This window comes from Danaus plexippus, chromosome Z, assembly GCF_018135715.1.
Source record: "Danaus plexippus chromosome Z, MEX_DaPlex, whole genome shotgun sequence".
Taxonomy (NCBI): Eukaryota; Metazoa; Arthropoda; class Insecta; order Lepidoptera; family Nymphalidae; genus Danaus; species Danaus plexippus.
In genome coordinates, this window is record NC_083559.1 from 13,187,117 (window position 1) to 13,212,425 (window position 25,309).

A 25,309-nucleotide genomic window follows, 5' to 3' on the forward strand; every position below is an offset into this window, starting at 1 on the left:
GCTTAATGTTATTAAATATTTAAACAAATTTGTTTCAAATCGAAAATGTTTTTAATTTGAGTCGAAGAATTTCTTACGTTTTAGACATTATTATACAAATTTAAATCAATTTTTTTTTTGTTCTCCATCATTATTTTGGAGTATATCTAATATAAATCAATATGTCTTTTTAAGTCATCTAATAAGTAAATAAAATAAAATTCTATTTAATCGTGATATGGCAAATAAAGAATTTTTGTTTTAATTTATAATATACCTTAATCGGTGGTCTCTTAATTGTACTTGTGGAATTTAACATTTTTTATAACTACCTGATACCCGCGACTTTGCCCACATTATTTTATATTCAACAACCCTTTTTTAAGTGCTTGATAACACATATTACTGACCAAGTAATGCTTATATAATTGTGGGTTCATAAAACTTTATATTAGCTAAACGAAGATAGCATTTTCTTTAGATAAATGCCCAATGTGTGAGAGAAACAAAAAATAATAATTTTTTATCCACCCTATATACCTTATTTTATATAATGATATGATATATGTGACCAAATTCAACTAAATATCAAAGTGTCAAAATAAAACATAATAAAAGTGTATTATACACGTAAATGATAATGTTGTCGTTTTAAATACATGTTTCTTTAAGGATAAGTAATGTATTCCACGTCCATATAAGTGAAGTAGGTCTTATTATAATTATTATTATTATTAATAAAAAAATGCCTTTATTCCATTCGACAAACCCCTTAGTGTTTTCTCCACATGGTACTCAAGATAATACTCAAGATAAAAAAAAACTTTATAAATTTTTGACAAGTTATAATGTTTTCACCATTTAAAGTTACAACTGTTTAGTTTTAACTTATACCGTACGTAACAGTGCTGACGGGTGATTGCCATATAAATAAGTCTGTAAAAAAACCCTTAAAATTGTATAAATTTTTAACATCGACTAACTTATTCTATTCGTACAAAATCAGTGTTGGTTTCATATACATTCATGTACCAAGCTATCCCTGCACGGGGATGATTTGAAATTCATGAGCAATAACAAAAGACGAAAACGGATATAGAATAAAAATAACAAAAATCCGGTCGCGCGTATCCCCAAAAGTTGTGCCATCTTGAGAGGCCCGTGGTGTGAGTGTTCAGCTCGGCCAATCATCACCTCTCGTGTGAAATGAAGGCGTGGTCTCACACCAGACCCTATCCTGATATCGATCATCCACGGATATATTTTTTCATCCAACATTTATATAAAGAAAACGCGACATCTGTCACTCCATACACAATAGCTTCAGAACAACTTAGTCTATGACTCAGAAACGCTAGGATTCCTTGTTAGTATGTGAACAGTAATGATCTTTTCAGTACTTATTTAAAATGTATGCGTCTGTAACTGAAATCAAAGTAACGAATATTTTTATAAACATATATATATATATATATATATATATATATGTAACTCCACTACTGTTATAGCGATTACTATGATATCTGGTTTATAATAGTTTCTTAACTAAATGAAGCTATGAGAATGACAAAAGAATAGTATTAAGATAACATATTAATGGTATCATTTAATATGCATATAATAAAATAAAATATACGAGATTAATTCAATACGACTTAGAAAAATACTAAAAGCGTTCATTTCTAATTTATTAATATTATATATCTAATGAATAAGTTACAAGAACGACATCAAAATACAGTTTATTTACTAAAAAACCCATTTCTATTTCGTTTTACTTCGTACATGTTCGGATACGTATGTATATGTCCGAACGGAATTGAGGTGATGAGATCACATTTCTTATTCAAATAAGGCTATATATTTTTAATACTATCAATTTCCCGAAACGTCGAATCAAAATGGGGTGTTATTACTAAATCGATCTCAATATTTTTGTCTGTATTTTTCTTATTCATGGACTATATTAGTGTAAGATATCATAAAAATCAATTACTCCTCATGGATTGCAGATTTATGTAATAGATATGTTTGGATGTTACAATTACAATATTCTTGTATTTACTGTTAAAATAATTCTTTATTGAAATAGTCAATATATATATATATATGAACTGTCTCCTTAAGATCTTCAATCACTATTCATAAATACATAGATACATGCAATTGTAATGGACAAATAAAAAAACCCAAGTCCCGTGCACGTCATAAAAACAATACAACGCACTCGTAATTAAAAATCTTAATTCCAGTGAAAGTAATTGGACAAATAAAATCATAAATACGGGAACATTCCAATCCGGGATTAATTGAGGACGTACATTTAAAGCAAGCTTATACAACTGTAGTTATCGGTAACGAATAGAACAAAACAACAATAGCGGGTATCGCATGCGATATTTCATTACAAGGGTTTCTTAAAAAGTGAAACCGTGACATTTCCCTCAACATTTAGGCACCTAAACCTTTTGCAAACAACATTGAGAGCACGGGTAAATGAATATGGGGAGGGGTCCTAAACAAAAGGTGCTCCCCCACCCGGCCACATCGACCCGACCTGTAGGGTGGCTAGTACTGTGACCATCATCCACAACCAAGATATCTACATCTTACTATTAAATCTTGAGATTAGATATTCGTTGGCTCATCCACTCAGATAACTCGCAGTACCAAAACGAACTGTTATGTAAATGTTTTCATAATCGACGTAAAAAGAGAACTTACTCTGTTTCTTTATTTAGTCTGTTTTTAGAAATTAAAGATTAAGCGAAGTAATTAATATTTTTCATAAAATGCATAGAAAGAAGTATTAATTTTTTTTTTATTTTTTAACTTTCACGACACACATTATTATATCAGACATGTAATTTCGTTGGAAATCGATAGTCTGTTATATAATGTACATATATTGTTACAAAATTCGTGTTTCCCAAAAATCATAGTCCCCGTACACAGGGCGGTTGTGCTTTTTCGCAGCGCTTGTCACTTGTGCGGCGGGGGTAGGGGCTGCGGGCGGCTGGGGACCGACACTGCGGGCGTCGGGATCTGGCGTCCGGGCGCCGCGTTTCCATGACAACGACACCAGCCCTCCTCCCCCCCTCCCACAGCTAGCGTCCCTTTCCCCCCAAACACCACCACCCGAAACCACCCTTATAAACAACGACACACGGCCCACGATTGCTCACTTATATACCAACGTTACATAAGACACGGTACGGTCAGGCGATGTAAATAACGCGAGATAACTTCGAGAGGGTCTAATGGAATAGGGAATTGTGTTTTGGAAAGTGCCCCGGAGAATGTTCCCGGTTGTTAGCCAACCCTGCCATGTTAAGTGAAAGTCGATAGGGGATTACGTCGGAAATTTGATTATTCACGTTCAAATAATAGCTCCTTAGTGGAGATCTGTTTGAATCGTACACTTTGTTATTTAAATCAGGGACAAATTGATTTGCTTGTGGCCGAAAATAGATGAGTTCGCCTCCTTTGTTATATGAGAAACATTTTACACATATATGAATCAATAAATCGCAATTGTTTCATTAAAACTGTGGTAATCAAATAAAATGAGCCAATTTATTTACAAAAAAAAATATAATTCACCAGCGAAAAACATTTTTCAATCAGCTTTTTTTGACGGTCCATCAATGATTCGAAGTCTTCATAATTACTTGACCAGTTCAAATTTCCTGGTAACAATTTTATCAAATCCTTTAGCCGTGGTTGTCTGGAACACAAACATTCAAAGATCAAAGGGCGCAAAAACGTTTAGAATCGTCATGGAATCCTATCGAAAATTGATTGGAACTGAGCAACCTTTGAACTAAATGGAAATGCAATTAAAACACCCCAGAGACACTTGTTTTATATTTATAACGTTATATAACAAAAAGATATTATTTATATTTTTTTTTAAATATTTATACCTTTAACTGAACATGTTTTGACCCTTATAAAGTTCGGTAATTCTTTATTGCATTTAAAATATTACCAATATTAATTCATCAACTATAAATTTTACTATTAAGCAAAAATTCTAAATTCTAAATTGAATGTAGTAATTAATTTACCAACCACGATAAGTCTATCCGGGAAGAATTCGCGTAAATGTGTCGAAGTTCTGCCGTTACTCTCTATCTGTATGTGTGTCATCTTGTTCCCTTCAAACGTTATCAATGCTTCCACCTGGAAATGATAGTAATGTAATGAGTTCAAGACATTCGCGAGTATTCATTTAAATGAAACTCATATCCGGATCACTACGCGTATTTTATTATTTTAAAAACTACATTACTACATACTCCCGACGTTTCGGTTACTTTGCCGTAACCGAGATCACGAGCGTTCACATCTCGTGTGCCCGTGGTCACGGTTGCCGCCTCGATATTACATACTATGAATAGTAGTTTAAATCAGAAAAAAAAAATTCATTACATAGATAAAAAGGTTTACTTTGAAAAAATATTAGAAAAATTCAGTGTAAATGAAACAATAACTTAGAAAAAACGTTGCAAGATTTATGTTTACTTAAGCTCGTGTGGAAACGATGCGTGTATTTTAGAGACGTTGTTTTTAAAATCAATACGATATCTATGAATAACAAACGCTATTCCCACTAGACATATCAGAACTAAGAACATCATTTAAGCATTCTTAACTACCATAATAAATATATGTTTATTGAAAAAAATACTGCATAGAATAACTAATCTCATTGATATTAAATTATATTTCCAATATAAAAGACGTTGAATTGAATGCTAGATGTAACAGATGCTTGCGGCGGATGCTGGGCACTGGGAGATTATGGTCGTATGTACATATTCCCACAAATTACTCTCCGTATAACTCCAACATATGTACTGAATAACTAATATTTCATCTTAATACCTCAAAGACTTTCAAACACGTGATAGAAATGTACAGAAATGGGAATTACAGCAAAAAAAAAAATACAAATAGGAATTATATTCGAATAATATGTAGGATAGAATATCATTTACCTTAGAGAGTTCTGTGACTTAATGAGGAACAACTAATTGGAATTGATTGGGACAAATCTCTTCAGATCCCATATTTAAAATGATAAAAAATATATAAAATTATATTTACCTTACTCCCGTCAGCCTTTGTCTCAATGAACTTCTCGCCTGGGATGAATTTGGCATTCGAGGTTGCTAATTTACATTTGAATATGAAAGAATATGTTCCATCCTCGTTCTTGATCAAGCACACTATGGATTTGATAGAGAAAGCGAGTTTTCTGTTAAGGTAACTCACACCTGAAATAAATATCGTATTATACGACTTGGTATCATACATTGAATTAAATCTATGTTGATATGTTGGCAATATAACGATAATATCGGTTTCAGAGTAATTTAACTCGTCTATTTTCGGGAAATCGAAACATGTTCAACCGGATGCATTAAATATTTGAATATAATAAAGGTTAAATTCATCCTTCATAACTTTTTTTGTGATTTTTTTATCTAACCACATATTTGGCTGAACGATAATAGATAAATTGCAAACCACATCATCTCTTTCGGACTGAAATATAAGTATAAGTATTCTTTACAGACAAATAATTTATTGTAAATCACTTGAATACTTAAATATTAATAAATATAATGGAAATAAATCTCTGGAAACTCATAACATAATGGATAATTGCAAGATGCTTTCCATTATATCGAAGATAATGCTATCACTAACGATGCTAGCTTGAATTAAAGCAGCTTCCTAGTTTTTGTTCGCGACTTCGTTCGCTTGTAATTCGTATTTAGGGTCAGAGAAAATTGTTTAATGTGTGTTAAATCAACCACATAATATGTTGTCCAAAGACCTTTATTAAGCCCTAATTATCTGGTAACTATATAAAATTTCGGAACAAATTAAAGTCTGTGTTCCCTTATAAGCATCATAATTAAAATCACCTGATTATTTTTTGCTTGAAAGAGCAACAAACACCCGCACACTCACGCAAACTGTCGCATTTATAATGCTAGTAGGTTTTTCTCATGAGTTATTTAGAATCGTAACTTTAAGAATATAATTTAAATTTGTCACTCACTATGATATTGAAAAATTATTTATAGTAAATGTCGTTTGAAACTCGGTTGATAAATAGAAAACTAGTCAAGACCTACTATGTATATCTCCGATAAGTCGGTAAATATTGATTAATCCATAAAACAAGGTTTTATTCCAGTAACATAAAGAGTAAAATATATAGTCTTATATTTAAATACACTTCCTCGCCTTAATTGTCTTAAAGAGATAAAATTTACCATAACATTAAAATATATCGGAAAATCTATAACAATCAAATCACCATAATTTTTGTAACGTTGAAAGAAATTAAATCATATCACTCAACATAATAAGACTTTGACTCGCTGATCAAATTTCAACAAAAATAATATCAACGAAAACAAAAGTTAAAATAATTTAGTATTGCAGTGATAAGGAAATAGACTCAGATTATAGCTGCTTTTCAGTTGCCCTACCGGTACAAATGCTGCCATAATTTTTTTTTATATAAAATAAGCGTAAATTTACATTATGTAAAATAGTGTACACAAAACAAACAAGCATAACTCGGACTAAGGACGATCGTAAATCGGTTATCCCAAATATAAATGTTATCATTTTTGTCATTAAATAAAAAAAAATAAAGTTGTATTTTTAAGCAATTTGAGAGTTTCTGCAGAATTGTAAATGTACTGTTCATTAACTAAATATTTACAAACTGAAATGAAATAAAAGGCAATCCATACCTGTTGTACATTTGCAATAATATGAAGATTGTATATATAATATGATAAAAAAAAACCTTAAATCCCTTTAAATTTCTTAAATTTCATTAGTCAACATAATAATATTGAATTTATTAATTACTATTAATAGTTTAATATAAGTTTTTATTTGAACGCAAATTCCCAAAAACGTTTTAAATATAAGTGAAAAAGATCATCTGAACAGAAGAAGCGTCCGTATTTATAATTTACCCATAAACACGAGATAGTCGTCAAAGTTCTCCTGCGACACCATGACGTATTCCTTGCCCAGGAAATTGTCCATTTCAGTTCGTCTTGCTGCACCACACTCACTACCTTATCTACAGATAACACGTCTATATCAAATACTATCGTACTTCGAGACACGTCATTAAATCCAACGCTCTGTTACAAAACCCCCTACTAAATGTTTCCGATAAACATATATATTTCTTTGTCGATTGGAATCTTTTTTATTTTATTTTACTATGCAATGTATCTATCTTAATTCGAAAACGTGAAATCAGTACGTGACTGCTATTTATATGACCTTCTTTAAATTAGGAATTTTAATATTTTTTCCGTTAATTGACTTTCGAAAACCATTTAAATATGAAACTCGTGATAGGGGCACAATTGTTTTGTTAGTAAATTTACTGCGGATGTATGATTGTTATAAAAAAAAAGTAAATTACCTTATTGGCCTTGGTTTTTTTGGGATTTTCGTTTTTTAATGTATTTATAACAACAAATGAATTACAAATATAATGATTATCCGATCTAAAGTCTAACTACTATGTTTCCAAACCTGTAGGTATGTTTTTTAGGACATCTTTATGGTTCTAAATAAAATATCTTATTCGAAATTGCTCTTAGTATTTATGTTCATACAGTACTGTAATGAAATATATATTTTTTAGGACAAAAGAGCATTTACGATACACCAACTGTAGATGTAGAAGACTGTTACGTCACACTTTCCAAAAAGAGAAAGGAAATTCTAGATGACTCTATAGGTAAGTAAAAATATCAAGGTAAAAAAAAAAGCAGAAGAAAGTAATTTTCATTATTGTTTCAATTCATTCTCATAACAACGGACGGCGGAAATTTTAATTTTTACATGACGTAACATCTCTGTGATAATTCAAAATGGCTCCCTCGTAACAATGACGCCATTACCGGAATAGCAGTCTTGTCTGAAGTATTGAAACCGTCCCCTTGCAATGTCAGCCCATTGAAATGCGCGCACCATGAACCTTGCTCCTAAATAATATTACATAATCACAAAACGCATCCAAGTGAACACTCGCCGATCCCACTCTGCATATATCTGTATTAACATTCAACTTTATAATCAATTAGTTATGTCGTGAACATAGGATTGTAAGTAGTTAGCGGTATACTCTTGTATCATAAGTTTGTTCTTAAGATGCTGCCTTTGTTGAAGTATAATTAAGGAGTAAGGCCGACAAGAAAATCTCCTTAACAACTACTCCGAAGACATTCTCATATAGAGTATAAACCTACATTTTCTAAAATATTGTTCACCTAATAGGGGCTCTAATGAGGACAAATTTTTTATATTTTTAATTTTTCTTTCGAAATTATAAGAATTTAACTTCTAATATTGTATCTACTAAGTTATCTCGTAACATATTATATGTCGTATGTTATAAATCATCAAGAAGGACATGTTTTATAAGACTTTTTTATATTAATTGACATTAATCATGTTCGCCGACACGTTTAAATATTGTAACGTTAACCGTTTAAACGCGTTTTTTTTATCAATGGATCTTCTTAAGATCAATATTTCAAGATTATGTGGGTATTATCACAATTATAAAAAAAAAAACTTTGTTTACACCAATACCGTACGTCGTGATTGTGTACAGCGGATCATTGAATCTAATTTCCAGAATCTGATAGAATAGTTGGAAATGAAAAGAAATTGAAACTAGATGTATCTGAAGCTGTGGTCGGTGTTGTAACTGAATCACATCGCGAGAATCAAATAACAGTAACCAAAGGCGTACAAAGTAAAAGGTAAGTTTGGAAGTGTTATCAATTTTATATAGAAAATTGTTAAATAAATATCTATTGTAATATTTCCGTATTATAAAAGACTTTCGCGAGTAATTTGGGATGAGTTAATACAGTGTAATGTTTGCTTATAGTGTACAACGGTTTTGACATGAGAGTAATGTTTGTCGTAGTTACTCGACACAAATATTATAACTATGCATGTTCTGTGTCGTTGTTTAGATATTTTTTCTTATAACATCAGATAACACGACCAACCGATACATATATTTATTTTATGCGTACGTATTTAGAATGTATATTTGTTGTGTCTTAATGAATGCTTTATATTAAACATTTGTTTATTTGTTATACTAAGCATGTTATGTAGTACGTAGTTAGCAGTAGTTGGGGTGATGGTTTCAGTGATAATCAGGAGATGCTAGACAACCTCCAAGTGCAGGTCTCGATGATGGTTGATTGCAGTCTTCCCATCATATACTACGGCGCCAGAACCCACAAACAACTGGAACAGGTGGTCCAAGAATTCTCAAAGACTGTGTACGCTGAGAACGCATTGATGACTATACTATCGAGCAGAGAGCACAGCTGTATCAAGGACTTTGATATCAAAAGATGGCCGTCGAAGAACGACATGTGTAGAGGCTGTACCAAGGTATGCTATGAACCAAGAACAAAGAATCACAAGCAATAATATCTTACGAAGAATCATCAGGTAAAAACTATTTCAGAACCAGAACAGCAGCGACAGCGAAACAAGCTGCGTTTACTACGACAATCACAAATTACTCAAGCACAGTACATTGCCACGAGCATTCAGTCTCGAGACTTTGCTTTCTGTGGGTAGAAAGAAAAAGGCATGCCCGTACTACGCTGCAAGAAAAATGGCTGCAGTAGCTCACATCGTTTTCTGTCCTTATAGCTACTTGATTGAACCGGCCATTAGAAAAAGTGTAAGACTCTTTAAAAACATATATATATATATATATATTCAAAACAAAAAACTAGCACCACATTTTAATCAAACTTTCTTATCAGTTGTAAATAAAAGGCTCTAAAATCCCGGATACATGTGTATGATATGAAATGATATCGGCGCTTTGACCTTAACGACAAAATTATGATTATATATTACTAGGTGCCAGCCCCGGCTCCGCACGGGCTCCTTACAAAAAATACAAAATAGCGTATTTAATTTTGACAATTGTTAATCTTATATTATGATAACTTTCAAATGTTACGCTCATTTTAAACGATTTAAAAGTAATTTACAGATAGTGATGTAGGCTTGAAAGTGAAGTAATTTTGTTTTGATAAGCCTTAATACCGTATTTATGTAAATAGAGTTCCAATAAACGCTTTAGGATTACCCTTAAGATATAGACATATGCCACCGCGGACTTTTCTATAGACCTATATAAGATACACAATTCCACCATATATTATTTTGTTATATCTCAAAAACTTTAGGCAGCGTTTTCGTTAAAAGCTCGCAGACGGCTCAATTTCCCGACATCTTAAACAAATATCGTTAATGTACAAACAAGTAAATACAAAAACTTTGCAAATGGTATACTAAAACCTTCCTCGAGAATCACGCTATCGAGTGGTGATAACTGTTTGATAATCGGTGCAGTAGTTTTTCCGTTTATCGCGAACAGACAGACAGACAGACGCGGCGAGGGACTTTGTTTTATAATATTATATATATATATATATATATATATAATATATATATATATATATATATATATATATATATATATATATATAATATTATAATTTCAAAAACAGCACTCGAAAAATAAATATTTACTTACCTTTCCTTTATTATTATATAATATGAATTGATCTATTCCAGATGCAAATAAATCTTGAAAATAATGTCGTCATAATAGACGAGGCTCATAACATAGAGGACATATGCCGTGAGGCAGCCACCTTCACATTCACTAAATTACAAATGGAAAATGCTCTTAAGGTCTGTGAACATATACTATAGTTGGGGGCCCATGTGACGTCATCCAATACTAATAACAACAATGACGTCATTAACGACAACGTTACTCTCAATAAAATACTTTTTTTTAAAGAATTATCTTTTAATAAATAAATATATTTTTTTTTATACATTTCATCATCTAAAACAAGAGAAAATTTATTTTTTTTATTAAAATTTTATTATATTTTTGCATAAATTTTTCTGGTGTCCAAATGTTTATGGTGTTTAGAGGATATCAAATCCATCCATATCCACAAAACAAATGATTCCAGGAGATGAAAGCGGCATCCAGCTTCCGTTTCGCCAACGACGAGGCCATAGATTACATAACGTACTTACAAACATCTCTAGAAGAATGGTGTTTATGGTCAGTTACAATTTATTACAATTCCCATTGACAGGAATAAAAAAAATTAATCATCAACCAAAAATTTAAATTCAATTTACTGAGATATATGTAATTAAAATTAAAAAAAAAATATGTCATCAAAGGTTCGCGAATCAGAAGCCGTTGTTGGACAACCAGCCCAGAAACGGGGCTGCGTCGGAGTACGCCTGGGACGTTCATCAGTTCGTAGAAACCCTGAACAATCACAGCATAGGCCAAAAACAATATCCCGGTAGAATATTCAATTCGACTTAACGTAATTCACTCATGCTCTAAATCCCATATAGATAAATACAAAAAAAAATGTAATCTGTATGGATTTTTTTGTAATATTTGTATTGTCTTAATAAACTTAATTATGTAATTTAAAAAAATTACCATTTAAATATTCAAAAAGTCATTTTATTTCAAATGAGGTATTGAATTTTTGGTAAAATCGTTTCCTCCGGTACTTTTATATATTATATTAATGTTCGCAGAATTCAACAAACACGCTGGAATATTTTGCAAGAAGTTTCGTGATGACCCTCGCCTTCTTGTTGGAATCACCCAGAGCACTAACACAATTATAGAAAACTTGGACACAGTCCTCGGTAATGCAAAATTTATTTTATATATTTATAAGATCAAACATTTCCTAAAAAAAAAAACCATTAATGGATTACTAAGTAAATTTAGAATTATGTATCTAAGCTGTATGAGAGAATGCGTGTATATATTTGTTGCCAGACCCATATAACAATAATAATAGATACGTGTATAATATCAAATGAAAGTCACAATCTATTTATAATTCTGTTACTATCAAATAAAATAGATACACCTAAATACACGAGATACTCCCAAATAAACGAGATACTCCCAAATAAACGAGATACTCCCAAATAAACGAGATAATAACAAATAAACGAGATACTTCCAAATACAAGAGATACTATTAATATTATCACTATCCCGTTCCCAGGTTATTTGTTCCGTAACTCGGGTACGTGCATGGACGACTACAAACCCATTTTGGTGCGCAAGATAGAATCATACGACGCCAGCTACAACCACAATTGGAGAAAATCAAATTTTGAACAGGTTCATACATAAGTGCCTACTATATAAAGATGGGATTACAATGACGTAAGGAGCGTAGGGAAAGAATTATGAGAACGTTATAATGTATTAAATATGATAATAATAGACAAAAAAAATGAAAAGGAAATTCAATGTTCATAGAAACGAAAATCAGGATATCTGAAGTTTGAAATAATCAACTATACCTACTTGTGTGTAATGTGAGGTGAACGACCTCAACGAATCTCATTTTATAACTTTCAATGTGATTAAAACTGAATTTATTTAAAATAAAAGTAGCAGTACACTAGAAAGTTCTGGAAAGATCTCTGGATAGTTATGAGATTTGAGATCTGCTCTTTTTATTTGCCATCTAGGTATTGTCATTTGGTAGGAAACGAAGAAATCGTTTGCGCTAGACACAACGCGAATACATCCGAAAATATTAGATTTTTTTTTTTCTGGTTAAGCAACAATAGTTTCTGTTTCGATGTTCCAGAAAGTTCTGCCTGAATCGTTATCACTGACGCTGTGCTGTTTGAACCCGGCGGTGTTGTTCGCGTCGGTGTTGTCGTCCCGCTGCGTCGTCCTCGCCTCCGGGACCCTCACACCCATGGCCAGCCTGCACTCTGAGCTCGGCACCCACTTCACACACGCCGTGAGCGCGACTTATGAAATATCCAAAGATCGGGTGAGCGCAAACTTGTTTATTGGAAATAATTCTTTATAAAGCTGTCGAAGGAAAGTTTTTTATATGATATATCCAGGTGTGGGTGGGGTCACTCAAGTCGGGGACGTCGGGGGAGAAGATATGCTGCATCAGTAAGTATACGAGCGTGTCAAACGTACAGGACGACTTGGGTGAGATGGTGTACGGCGTGTGTGACGTCACGCCTCACGGAGTACTTTGCTTTCTACCCTCCTACCGGCTCATGAACCTGCTCGTTAAAAGGTTAACTAAGTCTATGTAAATGTGAATTATTAATTAATTAATTTGTGATTTTCAATCAATATATCGCTTTTCAGATGGCGTTACTCGCATTTATGGGAGAGATTGGAGGCAAAAAAACACGTCTTCGTTGAGAGCACTCACATGAAAACTCACGTAAACATGATGAAGGTAAATAAAACGCAAGACGATGTTCTATGTCACTGAAATAGTAATGTATTTCATTGAAATAACCACAAATAATCTTAACAACGTGATAAATATTAAATCAATAATATATTAATAGATAAATAAATCACTTCCGCGTCACTCCCTCTCAATACAACATTTCCAAAACCATTAATTTGTTAAATGAAACTTAAATAAATGAAAATTAAAAATAAATATTTAACATTAATCACAACAAATAATATTGATATTTCGAAATAATCAAAATATTCTACAGAATCGTACATGTTGAAAAAAAATGTACATGAGATTGTTACAAAAATATAGAAAGCTATACATACATTTAACATATCGCTTAATAAATAGAATTAATTCACTCTTCAACCAATGACATTTTGATGCATTACGTAGAGAGGCCATATATATATATATATATATATATATATATATATTTATAACTATTACATAAACTAATAGAAATCGCTTCATTAAAATTAACTTAAATATCCACTCGAATTACTGCAGGCATTCGATAATTGCGTGGGAACAGATCGAGGGGCGTTACTGCTGGCCGTGTACCGCGGGAAGGTAGCTGAGGGTATGGACTTCAAAGACCACCAGGCTAGAGCTGTTATAGCTGTGAGAATATAACAATAACTATACAGAGGTCAAGTTATACTGGCCATCATTAAACCTCTACTTTATGAAAAGACCACATTATAAAAAAAAATACCGTATCTTTTGCATAAACACATCCCTATATTTAATGGATGAAAAGGCTCTCAATAATATATATTCAAAATTAAATCAAAATGAATCTATTAAGTGTTTATTTTGTCCCGAATTAAATCATTAGTTTTACAAGAAATTTCAATGATCTAACGTATATTATGTATAATTGTTGTTAAAATATATATATATATATTAAATATTGTGCTCTCCATTGAAGATAGGAATTCCGTACCCCAGTAAAGACAGGGCTGTCGAAGAAAAAATGAAGTACAACGATAAATATTCGAAAAACAGGAATCTGTTAAATGGACGGGAATGGTTGAAAATACAAGCTTATAGGTACTTAACATTAAAATTTATATTTACTTGAACTTTCCAAAGCATATACGTGTGTGTGAGTGCGTGCGTGCATGTGTGTGTGCTTGTTAAATTTATTACCGAGTACACTGACGTCACACAGTTCCATTAATACAAATGAAGTGTGATCCTATATTATCTTTTTATTCGTATCAGGGCGTTGAATCAGGCTGTGGGCAGAGTTATGCGTCATGTTGGCGACTGGGGCGGAGTCCTACTGGTGGATTCACGTTACCAAGAGCCGCAGTACAGTGAGCATCTCGCACAGTGGGTCAAGGATTTAGTGAGTCCGATATTAAATTACACGATCAACTAAATGAAACTAGTGTTATTCGGATTTACTACGCGGATTTTATTATTTAAAAACTACATAATCCCGACGTTTCGGTTACTTTGCAGCAACCGTGATCACGGGCAGACGAGGTGTGGATGTCTGTCAGTTGGTCCTTGTTATATATAACATGATCACGGTTCACGGTTGCTGCAAAGTAACCGAAACGTCGGGATTATGTAGTTTTTAAATAATAAAATCCGCTTAGTAAATCCGAATAACACTAGTTTTATTTAAATGAATACTCGCGAAAATCTTAGATCTCATTACATGATCAACTAACAAATATTTCATCATTTTCTAACAGTAAGTTACGATATTCCTTCTACAACAATATAAATTTTGCTGGTATGATAAATACTAATAAAACTGTCGATATAAATAAACAATCTAGTTATGATCATTGTTATATACAAATTATGTTAGGCTTATATTATATTTGATAAGTACATAAAATCCATCTATATTATGCTAACATAAAAACAGTAACAATTAAACTTATTTAATCTGTACGACGAGTTAAAGAATGACATATAAAGAAATGTCAATTCAATGTCAATGTCAAAGTCAAATTAGGCGCCAAAAGAAATGTCAATTCTACAAGAGCCCAATATCGTCGTTCAGCCGTCCTTAGAATATCCATTAATATTTATAATTTTTTTCCATGTAAATATTATTACTACATACATATATTTTCAGTTGGGTAAAAACCACCACGACTTCAACTCGCTGTTCAAAAGCGACGCCGGTTTGAGAGCGTTCATGGAAAGGAAGAAGAATGAAGAATGAAGTAATATGAATGTTTTAATTGATTATAGTTTTAAGTGTCCTTGTTTTGTGCTATGTCTTTTACAATGAATTGAATGTTATAAATTAATAAAATATTTTTTTAAATAACTCGGCTTATGTTTAATATATATCATGATATAATGCTCATACAGAAAAAATAAATATCCGGTAGCAAAGAATTTTCAATATTTGCATAATATATATTAATTAGAACTTTGGCGTAAATAATAATTAGGATGTTGTTAATAAAGTGAAGTATAACCACTGATTGTATAAAAATTAGTGGATTGATAGCTTAGAACAGGGGAAAAGACTTTTTGTCCGATTGAAAAGAAAAAACTAGGTTGATCAAATCCAAAATCTTGTAAAAGTCGCTTGCAAAAACTAGTATGTTATATTATCATTTTCTTCGGAACAGTTAAAAATCATGTAATATTTTATTTATTTTAAATGAAACTAATATTTTTCGGACATACTACGCGGATTTTATTATTTTAATTAACAAGGACCAACTGACAGACATTCACATCTCGTCTGCCCGTGATCACGGTTGCTGAAAAGTAACCGAAACGTCGGGATTATGTAGTTTTTAAAAAAATAAAATCCGCGTAGTAAATCCGAAAAAATTTAAAATAACAGATTACGTCAAAGAACTCTTTATTTCAACATTTTTACACATACAGGCAGCATATAAATGTACTAATGGAGAATTAGATATAAAATAATAAATAGAATTGAATACTTTCAGATATTTTTTATCGACATTTTTAAACAGTAACAGACTGAATATAGTTCACAGATTATACTCATTAAATACGCGGGTTCCTAAACGGCAAAGCTTCGTAAGACATTCTTCTACATTTGAAGACAAAGTGACATCGGTTCTTGAAAATTATCTTTTTCGCCTGCAACAAAATGAATTCTTATCAGTTTATTTATTTTGTCAATTGGATAAAGAACGGAAGTTAATGTGAAACCTTTTGGCGCAGTCGACTCCACGCTCGTGTCTTTTGAGATGGGAACTGTGAAGAAACTTCTGTTTGCAGATCTCACAGGTGTATGGTCTCTCCCCCGTGTGTTGCCTAGCAACACAAAATTATAATTTCAACTTAAAATCATCATACAAAGTGTATACATTAATATTATCTCACCTCTTATGTACAACCAGATCGCATTTTTTGAAAAACTTCCTGTCACATTCTTCGTAATCACAAGCGTAAGGAGTCAGGCGATCGTGATCACGTTCAATGTGATTTTTCAACTGAAACAATACATATAGGTATATATTGACGGGAACGTATCTCTATTCATACGTAATAGCGTGTATGTCCGTTTATGCTAGCGTTTGTGTCTTTTGTTTATGCGTGTATGTGTATTAGTGTGTGTGTATTGATTTATTCATGTGTGTAGTTGTTTGTATGTGTTGGTGTACTGTCTCCCAACCATCCAAGCTGCGGTGAATGATCGCTCGCAGCGCGTACACTCGTGGCTCTCAGACACGTGCGGTGTGTGCGTGGCCCGTCTGTGTTTGTTGAGCGTTGAACGATAACTGAACCGGTCGCCGCACACCGGACACACGTGACGGCGGAGAGAAGCCTCGTGAGTACCTGGAAGGGTGGGGGGCGGAAGTTACCACAAACTATATCACACACCGTAGGTATTTAAATGATATATTATTAAGTGTTACTCTGAATGTCTTTAATTACCTATGTGAGATCTAAAGTTGTCTCTCTTCTTGAATACTTTGTCACAGGTGGAACAAACATACAGTACCCGTTTCCGCTTCAACTTCCTGCCTTGCTTGTTCTCCTTTTCGTTTGTATCTCCATCACCAGTGTTTGGAGCTTGTGACTGTTCGATCTTTAATATGATCGGTTGTATGTTGTCCAGCAAACTTTTGCTCTTGTCTAATTCTTTGGTTTTTATTTCCGTGGCCTCTTCCACTTTACCGCTCACCACACCGACGCCTATGTTCAACATGTCCGTCAGCTGTTCAGCATCGATCTCACTGTTTAGACTTATGATGAACATATCGTCGTCTTCCGTGGAAATGTACTGAACACTGTTTTCACCGATCAGCTGATTTAAGTTCGCAGCCAAATTACTACTTGCCTCTAAATCTACGTCACTCTCGAATATAGTGGCACATTCGTTCACAGTGACCTGTGTGTTCTGTAATTCCTGATGTTTATTTGCGTTTACGGTCTCCACGTTTAAGAGCTCATCCGGTAATAGTTCCGCTTTGACTTGGTATATCGCGTTCATTATATCTTGATCCTCACCCTTGCTTGTATCGGTGAAATCGAACATGACTTCACTTTTATCGTTACCACAATCTATATCGCCCGGGTTTATATTAAATATTTGATTATTTTGGAAGCTATCGAAATCAATGTCGTTGTAGAGCAGTTCATCGTCCAGGATGTGTAGTTGATTCATTTCTTTAAGGAATTCTATTTGCATCAAGTTGTCGTATGAGGCAGAATCGTTCGTTACTTGATGGTTGTAACTTGCTAGACCGCTTTGATGGTTCGACATAGTCATGTAATCATCCTCGACAGATAATATATCATCAACAATGTTGTCCTCGGCTCTTGTTGCGTCTTTACTACGAGTAATCTTTTCTTTCTCTTCTTTATGAGGTGTGTGTTGTCTGTAATTAATTGTTAGCCTACATATTAGTGCGTGAAGCATAACCTTCGAAATCTTTTTCGAGAAAATTGAAGATGGAACGTAAAATTTTGCACAGATTTAAAGAAAGATATGTTTAAAATGTAAGTTTTGCTACATACTATTTAAGTGCGGTCTTCGGAATTTAAATCAGAAAGAAGTGTGTTGATACAATATATGTGTTGATTTAATTTGATTTCATACAAAATACACCTGTTATGGGGGGATGCTACAGGAATCACACGGAATCCAAGTAGGAGTTGTGGCCCATTAGATATTCTGAACTTAAACTAAGTTATCATAAAGCTTCATTAAAATCCGTCAAGTTATTTTTGTGTGAAAGAGCAACATCCTCGAAAACTTTCACTAACATAATATTAAATAATAATAAAAATATAGCACTCATGTGCTTGAACAAGTCCGATAAAGTCAAATACAGAGGATTCTGCTAAGAAAATTTTAATTCTGCTGTTCCATAGAGTTTTTATTCATAACAAATGAGTTATATGCCTTTGTAATATGAAAAGAAATTACATGTTAGCTAATGTTTTGCAATTTGGTGGGAAATAATTTACCTTATACAATGTTCCAGCAAGGAACTTTTATATTGAAAAGCGGCCCCACAAACCCTGCAGTAATTCTTCCTAGTTTTGTCCTGCGATTGACCTGGATTCTGGGATTTGAATTGAGAGCAATTCTTCTGATGACGTCTCAGTGATGCTACCTGAATAAAATATTTATTGTAAACTTCATTTACGAAAAATACTTACACTAATAAAATATACATATTTATATAGAACAAATGCTTAGTTACTTAGTGTTCCATTTTTAAAAAGACATTTCGCTTAAAACCTAAGTCCTACATGTACAAATAAAACCTTTTTTTGATACGTTATTTTTATTAACATGACAAATACACACCTGTGTGAACCTAGTTTGACATCCGATGCAACTAAAAGGCTTCTCCTTTCCGTGCAATATCATATGTCTTTTCAAGTTCGATTTATGACTGAAACCCCTTCCACAGTTTGGACAGAGATGGGCCTTAATATCTATAACACATACAATAAGTACATACTTATGTTTTATTTTCATTCATTTAATTTTAACAAAGTCAATATTCATTGTAAGATATTAAATTCATATTAAAATTACAATCTTAATATAATCAATTGATCATGCTCCATAACTATAATATTACTATTAAATAACAATCAAAATATTATACTTTAATGACTAGTAACTGCTATTCTTTTTTTTTTTCGTAACAGAATGCTGAAATAAGGCAATTATTAAAATTGAAAAATTCTTTCTTACCTTTATGGGTGTCCAAATGTTCTCTTAAATCTGATGGTTTATGAAAGCATTTGTCACATTGCTCACACTTGTGAGGCCTATAGATATTAAATGAAAAAGATGTTAAGGATTAAAAATATAATAAATGTATATTAATAGTAACCACCACAAAATTTACTTCTGCTAATGTTAGCATTACCTATAATCCAAGTGCTTAGCAAAAAGATGTTGCTGCAAACGCCACAAGGCCTCAAATGCCATAGAGCACTGCGGACACTTCCAAACTCTGGCGAGTGGCTTGTGTATTAAGCTGTGCTTCATCAGCTGTTGTTTTACAGCAAATTTCTGGTCTGGACACTTGTCTGAAGCAATAGACAATGAGTACTAATAGTTATATACATAAACACACACATACATAAAAATCTGCTTACTATTTTCAAAACCTACAAAACTGATTCCCAATATATATATATATAATTTATATGTATAATGTCTCAATAGTAATTACCGCAAATCCAAAGATTATCCTTAGAATGTACTCTCAAGTGACCATAATACTTCTTGGCATTATCAAACTTCTTACTGCATATCTCACAGTGCAATGTTGTAGGTCCGTTAAGGTCGGGTTCCTCGAGAGGTCCATCAGCGGATAGAAACTGAGCCAAAACATCGTCAGTGCCCAATAATGAACCATGCGAAGGCAGGTCATTTGTGAAATCATATTCACCATCTTGAGTCTTCTTCAATACCAAATCAGTGGATTCGGAATCCACAAACTGAAACGTTTTTAAATATCTTTTAAATATTCAAGTGATAATGCTTGCAAAAAGAAGTAAAGTTACTTACTGGAAGACTGAAGAATGAAATGTTGGGTTCCATAGCATATCTTTTATACTTTCTCTTACGGACAAAATGTTATGATTTATACATAAAACAGTCTATTACATCCTACGTTAGTATACGACTTATTAATACTATAATTTGTACCGAGGTACAGTTGTTGAGGATTGTTATTTTCTCAAGGCTCAAAAGTCAAAATTTTGACAGACGTCACAAGAAAATGGTAGACACAGTAGTGTTTGAATTATACAATCGTTAAATAATGTTTTTAGTTTAACAATAAATGAGAAGAGTAATACTCATTAATCCGATTTAAAGTTACACCTCAAAGTCAAACTTTTTATTTACCAATTATTATTGATATATATGTGATATTTATCAAGATGAGGCACAAATCATAACAACGTATATATATAGTTAAGAAAACGATTCTATAAACATTTTAGGCGAATGATTTGTCATTCGCAGATTATCGTATATTGAATGAAAAATTATTTTTCCCTTTTTAGCGTACAAAGATAAAATCATGTGACTGACAGAAATATCTCTGATGCATTGATTGATAAAATTATATTATAATTAAGTTATTAATAAATATCTGATATTTAGCAATTTTTGTAAATTTTATATTAATTTCTTTTTATGAATAAACATAGGTTTGAGTTAGTTTATGTTTTAGAGATATTAATAATTTCATTTATTTTATCATCATTGCTGTGATAAACATAAAATTCATCTTAGGTATATTTATTAAAAAGACTGTAGGAGTATTTTATAACAACTTTTTACACAAAAATATGTGCATAGTTTTCATATATAATGGAAAAGACGACGTCAAGAGTGACTACAGATTTATTTTAGTATCAAATAGAGATGAATATTATAATCGGCCAGCACAACCTTTAGACCCTTGGACAGAGAATCCTAATGTATATGGAGGTATGGGTTTAATATTTGCCATTTCTGTTAGCCAATTTAGCTATTTTAAAACCAATAATTGGTTTTAACATTTTCTTCCATATCAGGCCGTGACTTACAGCCGGGAAGTGGTAGTGGAACATGGATGGCAATAAATCCAGTACTTAAGAAATTAGGTTTATTGCTCAATTTACCTGGATCCAAAAAAGAAAATGTACAATGTAAGTCTATGAAAAGTCAATAAAACTAAGATAATGTATGTTATGTTTTTTTCCATTATTAATATTTTTTCATTACAGCTAGAGGAAGAATTGTGGCCGACTTTGTCAAAAGCCATTACAATACAAAAGAGTATGTAGAAATCGTAAGAGATTATGCAACTGAGTGCAATGACTTCATATTTATCTCTTTAGAATATGGGTAATAAATCTTAACATACATTAAATTTTATTCAAGTAGATTAAAATATATACGAGTAACAACTTTAAATTACAGAGGTTCTGAACCTACAGTTAATAGTTATACAAATGTAACTGACAAGATTGAACAATGGACTGAGACTTACTTAGGTTTTGGAAACAGTCTTCCTGACAAACCCTTGAAAAAGGTGGAAGCCGGTAAAGAACAATTAAAAAATATATGCCATAAATATAGTAAAATCACTGACAAAGCTGAGTTAATCGAGGAATTGACAAGGTTATTAAAAAATACAGAGAGGTCGGTTTATATTTTATTAATTAGTACAAAAAATCACACAACACCTATTATGTGTTACTTATTAAATGGATTATTACAGTAATCTGCCCGACTCTCAATTGGAAAACAGACAGCCACATTTGTACAAAGAACTCAGCTCCATTTTTGTAAGCATACCAAAAGCAAAATACGGTACAAGGTATTTGATAACCTATTTTATATATATGTCGCATCTCTTTATACATTTTTAATTAATATTTAATTTTCAGAGCTCACACCATTTTACTAGTAACAAAATCAGGCTATGTGGATTTAATTGAAATAAGCATGAAATCACCTATAAATGTTGAAGCTCCGTACTGGGAAAGGAAAGAATTTAAATTTGATTTGATTTGATTTGATTTGAATATCCAAAATCATCTGTGAATACAAATGAAATTCTATGAAATAAATACATATGTGTAAAATTAAGGTGTCTTCCATAATACCGTCTTTTATTTAATCCAATTTTCCGCCTTAAATTGTTCGGGCAAAATGAAATCCCCGTCTTGTTCTAAAACACATGCCAAAAACTTAGGTACATTGAGAACTGTTCCAGATATTAAATGAGGGAATTTGTGTTGTTTCTCGTAATCATACATAATCATCAGTCTCTTACAAATAAAGTCACCACTTATTGATATATTTCCGATCTCAATGTAACTTTGTAGAGAACACAAGTACATTTCTATTGAAACTCTTAAAGATTCCCACATTTTTAACTCGCATGCCGGTACATAGCTGAAACGGAAATGGTAACCGAGTTCACCATAAGCTTTTTTAACAGTCTCAATAGTTTCCTGCAACATTATATCAGCATCTGTGCCACTTTTTGTTATACCAAATAATTGAACAGCCGAACTTTGACTAGCATGTAGTAAGCTGGCCTCTGTTGCGTGAGTTGGCATGTACTGTCTGCCCAAAGAAAAATATTTTAATGGTAATGATTTTCCATGCAAAATATTTTTAGCATAGTACGCCAGGAAGGAGAATAAAGACCCAGCTCCTGTCAAGTGCAGGCGATTATCCACATTTACTTTAGTGTCTTCATTGTGGTGTAAAATAAATGTTGCGTTTGGGTCGGTGTGATCTACCCCACATCCCTCTATAATAAGACTCTTGGAAAAATCTGGATTTGAGAACTGAGTGTAACTATTTTGTTTTAATATACCGCTGAAGTAATACTTTGACCCCAGTTCAAATAACGCAGCATCCCCTTTAAGATAATAATTTCCATTTTGTGTATGTTTTAATAAATTTAGTTCTCCACCAATATCCACATGGTTTTTGCTGTTTGACGGTTTAGATCCATATTCAAAGATTATATTTTTATTGAAACATGGAGTTAAAGGGTGTAATTCATTTGGTAATTTTAAATATTCCTCAACAGCAGTCTCCTCCGCTGACCACAATGGAATTTTTAATTTGTTAACGTTTTCTTTTAATAGACTATTCTGGATTTTTAATTTTTCAACATGGTCACCTTGTTGTTTAGAATTAATCAGTACTCCTAATTCTTTGGATACAACACTTTTCCTTTCTTCCAATTGTAATTTTCGATTTTTTAAATCTTCATAAATGGACCACAGATTTTCTATTTTATTCAGAACAATCTTTGACTTTCTTTTGTCCAAATTATTTTGCAGTAGTTCTTTGTTCTTAATTCTTTCCTGATAATCAACATGTGGTGTTATATAAGCAAAATTATCGGTTGCTTTAAGGCTATTGATAAATAGGGCAGAGGATCTTTTATTGATTTTATTAAACTCATAGATCTTAGTACTAAGAATGAGCTTACATGTTTTATGTAGCATTTTCTTCTGATTTTTTCTTTTTGCTTGGGCTAACTTCCTCTGAATCCTGTTCTGTTATGTCTTCGTTTTCTATGTGTTTAGTTTCTTGTGTGACAATTTTACGTTTATTAGGCAGTTTGAAGTTTCCATGCCCCGCGGCTCTCTCAGATTCTTCTATGGAGTAAGGCTCAAGCTCCAATGCCTTTAATCTCCTTTTATGTACCTTCGTTTTAAAATGCTCAGAAAGAGCGTGTTCATCGATAAAGTAGCGAGCGCAATGTAGACAGTAATGTTGAGCAGCACCAGGTAAGTCCAGGTCGACGCTTTGATTCAATAACTTGTCCGCATTTTCTGTAAAAATAGGATTAATTCAAAAATATAACCTAAGCCTCTTAAATAGCATGTGTTAACAGCAACCATACGTTTCAAACTAACCTTCTTTCAAATCTACGTCTATTTGGTCTAAATCCTTCTTCCTATTTCGCACTCGCCAGCGTTTTTTTAAATGGGTATCTCCGACATGATATTTCTTTCGTTTGTATGGCATAATATATTTCAAAATTAAATAATCGCACACTACAAATGTCACACTAGTGCAGTCAAGTCTTGAAGTTTCAAGATAATGACTAAAAAAATATTTTTTCTGTTTTACTTTGACGTCTATTTAAGCTGTGGTTATTTAAAACTTGATAGAGTTACGAAAAATTTTAATAAATTGTCTTTATTGGTTCTCAATATAACTTTTTAGGTTGATATTAATTAAAAAATATACCCAATATAAAAAAAAATATTTAAAAAAAGTTATGATCAATTTAGTTTTTAAGTACCTTTTCACAATTTTTGAATTAGGAGTCGAAAGCTTTATAATTTGATAAAGATAAAACCCCATTTCAATTTATTATATCATATAATTAAATAAGTATCTGGTATAACGAAGACCTAGCTTATTTTATTAAAATGAAACATCTAATCGACTATAAATTTTTAATCAATGAACTATTTATAAAACGATCTGTTTATATAATGGTGTTAAATATAAAACTATATTGATTTTTTTTTTATTTTAAGCTAACATTTTTGCTATATTGACTATAGATTTAATTTTAGGATATTTTTTCATATACCTACAGCTTACTACTATTTGCATATGTAAGGAGATAATGCATAAGGAATTTGAAATATGTAAAAGCAAAAAATATTATAGAAAAGTAAATAAAAACCAAGTGTGAATAAGGTAATTATTATATACTAGTCTTTCTATATGTCTCATTTCCGTAGTCAGTAAACTAACTATAAAAAAATGTATGTTACAACGGTATTTATTTTTTAATCGACTTCAAAAAGGAGGAGGTTTTTCTGGATTTACTGAACTTTACTTGAGTAGCGCCCGTACCAAAAGATTCCATTGTCAGTCTTAACACTAATCGAGAACGTTTCCAGTTTTTCATTCATAAATCTACGTAGATGCTAGCAAA

The 25,309-nt window shown here is 32.2% G+C and overlaps 6 protein-coding genes across 10 annotated transcripts in view; 2 read left to right on the top strand and 4 right to left on the bottom strand.

The window, feature by feature from the left end:
* The window catches only part of LOC116777579 (Fanconi anemia group J protein homolog), a 40,124-nt gene extending 24,434 nt beyond the window's left edge, over positions 1 to 15,690 (top strand). For 2 of the 3 annotated variants that reach the window (XM_032671208.2, XM_061526352.1), the window contains exons 4-19: positions 7,682 to 7,777; positions 8,681 to 8,807; positions 9,210 to 9,459; positions 9,536 to 9,757; positions 10,666 to 10,785; positions 11,079 to 11,173; positions 11,299 to 11,426; positions 11,674 to 11,787; positions 12,159 to 12,277; positions 12,756 to 12,947; positions 13,024 to 13,208; positions 13,283 to 13,376; positions 13,899 to 14,012; positions 14,323 to 14,444; positions 14,619 to 14,745; positions 15,493 to 15,690. In XM_032671208.2, the coding sequence (XP_032527099.1) occupies positions 7,682 to 7,777; positions 8,681 to 8,807; positions 9,210 to 9,459; positions 9,536 to 9,757; positions 10,666 to 10,785; positions 11,079 to 11,173; positions 11,299 to 11,426; positions 11,674 to 11,787; positions 12,159 to 12,277; positions 12,756 to 12,947; positions 13,024 to 13,208; positions 13,283 to 13,376; positions 13,899 to 14,012; positions 14,323 to 14,444; positions 14,619 to 14,745; positions 15,493 to 15,582 (2,195 nt within the window). In that variant the 3' untranslated portion in view covers positions 15,583 to 15,690. The remainder of the gene's footprint in view (positions 1 to 7,681; positions 7,778 to 8,680; positions 8,808 to 9,209; positions 9,460 to 9,535; positions 9,758 to 10,665; positions 10,786 to 11,078; positions 11,174 to 11,298; positions 11,427 to 11,673; positions 11,788 to 12,158; positions 12,278 to 12,755; positions 12,948 to 13,023; positions 13,209 to 13,282; positions 13,377 to 13,898; positions 14,013 to 14,322; positions 14,445 to 14,618; positions 14,746 to 15,492) is intronic. The other variant, XM_032671209.2, reaches the window with a different exon arrangement.
* Positions 3,544 to 7,124, bottom strand: LOC116777581 (probable fatty acid-binding protein). Of its 2 annotated transcripts, none has more exons than XM_061526353.1 (4): positions 5,477 to 5,622; positions 5,092 to 5,261; positions 4,054 to 4,164; positions 3,544 to 3,706 (listed from the first exon to the last, which is right to left on the bottom strand). In XM_061526353.1, exons 1-4 carry the CDS (start codon positions 5,520 to 5,522, stop codon positions 3,647 to 3,649), a joined length of 387 nt encoding a protein of 128 aa, XP_061382337.1. In that variant the 5' UTR covers positions 5,523 to 5,622; the 3' UTR covers positions 3,544 to 3,646. The 2 variants fall into 2 exon arrangements, with proteins under 2 accessions (XP_061382337.1, XP_032527101.1); XM_032671210.2 differs by lacking the exon at positions 5,477 to 5,622 and adding an exon at positions 6,993 to 7,124 and having other exon boundaries at positions 3,547 to 3,706.
* A 532-nt stretch (positions 15,691 to 16,222) lies between the features above and the next one.
* On the bottom strand, positions 16,223 to 20,585 carry LOC116777244 (zinc finger protein Xfin-like). Its single transcript, XM_032670678.2, has 11 exons — positions 20,395 to 20,585; positions 20,057 to 20,324; positions 19,748 to 19,910; positions 19,570 to 19,646; positions 19,174 to 19,304; positions 18,828 to 18,976; positions 17,289 to 18,235; positions 17,026 to 17,189; positions 16,734 to 16,843; positions 16,560 to 16,664; positions 16,223 to 16,487 (listed from the first exon to the last, which is right to left on the bottom strand). Exons 1-11 carry the CDS (start codon positions 20,425 to 20,427, stop codon positions 16,475 to 16,477), a joined length of 2,160 nt encoding a protein of 719 aa, XP_032526569.2. The 5' UTR covers positions 20,428 to 20,585; the 3' UTR covers positions 16,223 to 16,474.
* Positions 20,586 to 20,999: 414 nt separating this feature from the next.
* On the top strand, positions 21,000 to 22,487 carry LOC116777246 (transport and Golgi organization protein 2). Of its 2 annotated transcripts, none has more exons than XM_061526058.1 (6): positions 21,000 to 21,327; positions 21,414 to 21,527; positions 21,606 to 21,726; positions 21,802 to 22,023; positions 22,103 to 22,194; positions 22,272 to 22,487. In XM_061526058.1, the coding sequence occupies exons 1-6, from the start codon at positions 21,186 to 21,188 to the stop codon at positions 22,289 to 22,291; spliced, it is 711 nt and encodes a 236-aa protein (XP_061382042.1). In that variant the 5' UTR covers positions 21,000 to 21,185; the 3' UTR covers positions 22,292 to 22,487. The 2 variants fall into 2 exon arrangements, with proteins under 2 accessions (XP_061382042.1, XP_032526571.2); XM_032670680.2 differs by having other exon boundaries at positions 21,020 to 21,327; positions 22,103 to 22,201.
* On the bottom strand, positions 22,027 to 23,855 carry LOC116777245 (serine--tRNA synthetase-like protein Slimp). The gene has a single exon (XM_032670679.2). It carries the CDS (start codon positions 23,853 to 23,855, stop codon positions 22,497 to 22,499), a length of 1,359 nt encoding a protein of 452 aa, XP_032526570.2. The 3' UTR covers positions 22,027 to 22,496.
* On the bottom strand, positions 23,785 to 24,458 carry LOC116777247 (zinc finger protein 593 homolog). Its single transcript, XM_032670681.2, has 2 exons — positions 24,270 to 24,458; positions 23,785 to 24,185 (listed from the first exon to the last, which is right to left on the bottom strand). The coding sequence occupies exons 1-2, from the start codon at positions 24,379 to 24,381 to the stop codon at positions 23,845 to 23,847; spliced, it is 453 nt and encodes a 150-aa protein (XP_032526572.1). The 5' UTR covers positions 24,382 to 24,458; the 3' UTR covers positions 23,785 to 23,844.
* Between the last annotated feature and the right edge of the window lie 851 nt (positions 24,459 to 25,309).

Bases quoted from the DNA above. Each gene is read 5' to 3' on its own strand.
- LOC116777581 (XM_032671210.2), bottom strand. From the start codon at position 7,065: ATGGACAATTTCCTGGGCAAGGAATACGTCATGGTGTCGCAGGAGAAC. The intron at 4,165-5,091 runs GTAAATATAATT...TATCATTTCCAG, and splicing joins CAAAGGCTGACGGGAGTAAG to GTGGAAGCATTGATAACGTT. The intron at 3,707-4,053 runs GTTGGTAAATTA...TTTGTGTTCCAG, and splicing joins TCCCGGATAGACTTATCGTG to ACAACCACGGCTAAAGGATT.
- LOC116777244 (XM_032670678.2), bottom strand. From the start codon at position 20,427: ATGGAACCCAACATTTCATTCTTCAGTCTTCCA. The intron at 20,325-20,394 runs GTAAGTAACTTT...AAAACGTTTCAG, and splicing joins TTTCATTCTTCAGTCTTCCA to TTTGTGGATTCCGAATCCAC. The intron at 19,305-19,569 runs GTAAGAAAGAAT...TATGTGTTATAG, and splicing joins ACATTTGGACACCCATAAAG to ATATTAAGGCCCATCTCTGT.
- LOC116777246 (XM_032670680.2), top strand. From the start codon at position 21,186: ATGTGCATAGTTTTCATATATAATGGAAAAGACGACGTCAAGAGTGAC. The intron at 22,024-22,102 runs GTCGGTTTATAT...GGATTATTACAG, and splicing joins TTATTAAAAAATACAGAGAG to TAATCTGCCCGACTCTCAAT. The intron at 22,202-22,271 runs GTATTTGATAAC...TTTAATTTTCAG, and splicing joins AAAGCAAAATACGGTACAAG to AGCTCACACCATTTTACTAG.
- LOC116777245 (XM_032670679.2), bottom strand. From the start codon at position 23,855: ATGCTACATAAAACATGTAAGCTCATTCTTAGTACTAAGATCTATGAG.
- LOC116777247 (XM_032670681.2), bottom strand. From the start codon at position 24,381: ATGCCATACAAACGAAAGAAATATCATGTCGGAGATACCCATTTAAAA. The intron at 24,186-24,269 runs GTTAGTTTGAAA...CTATTTTTACAG, and splicing joins AGACGTAGATTTGAAAGAAG to AAAATGCGGACAAGTTATTG.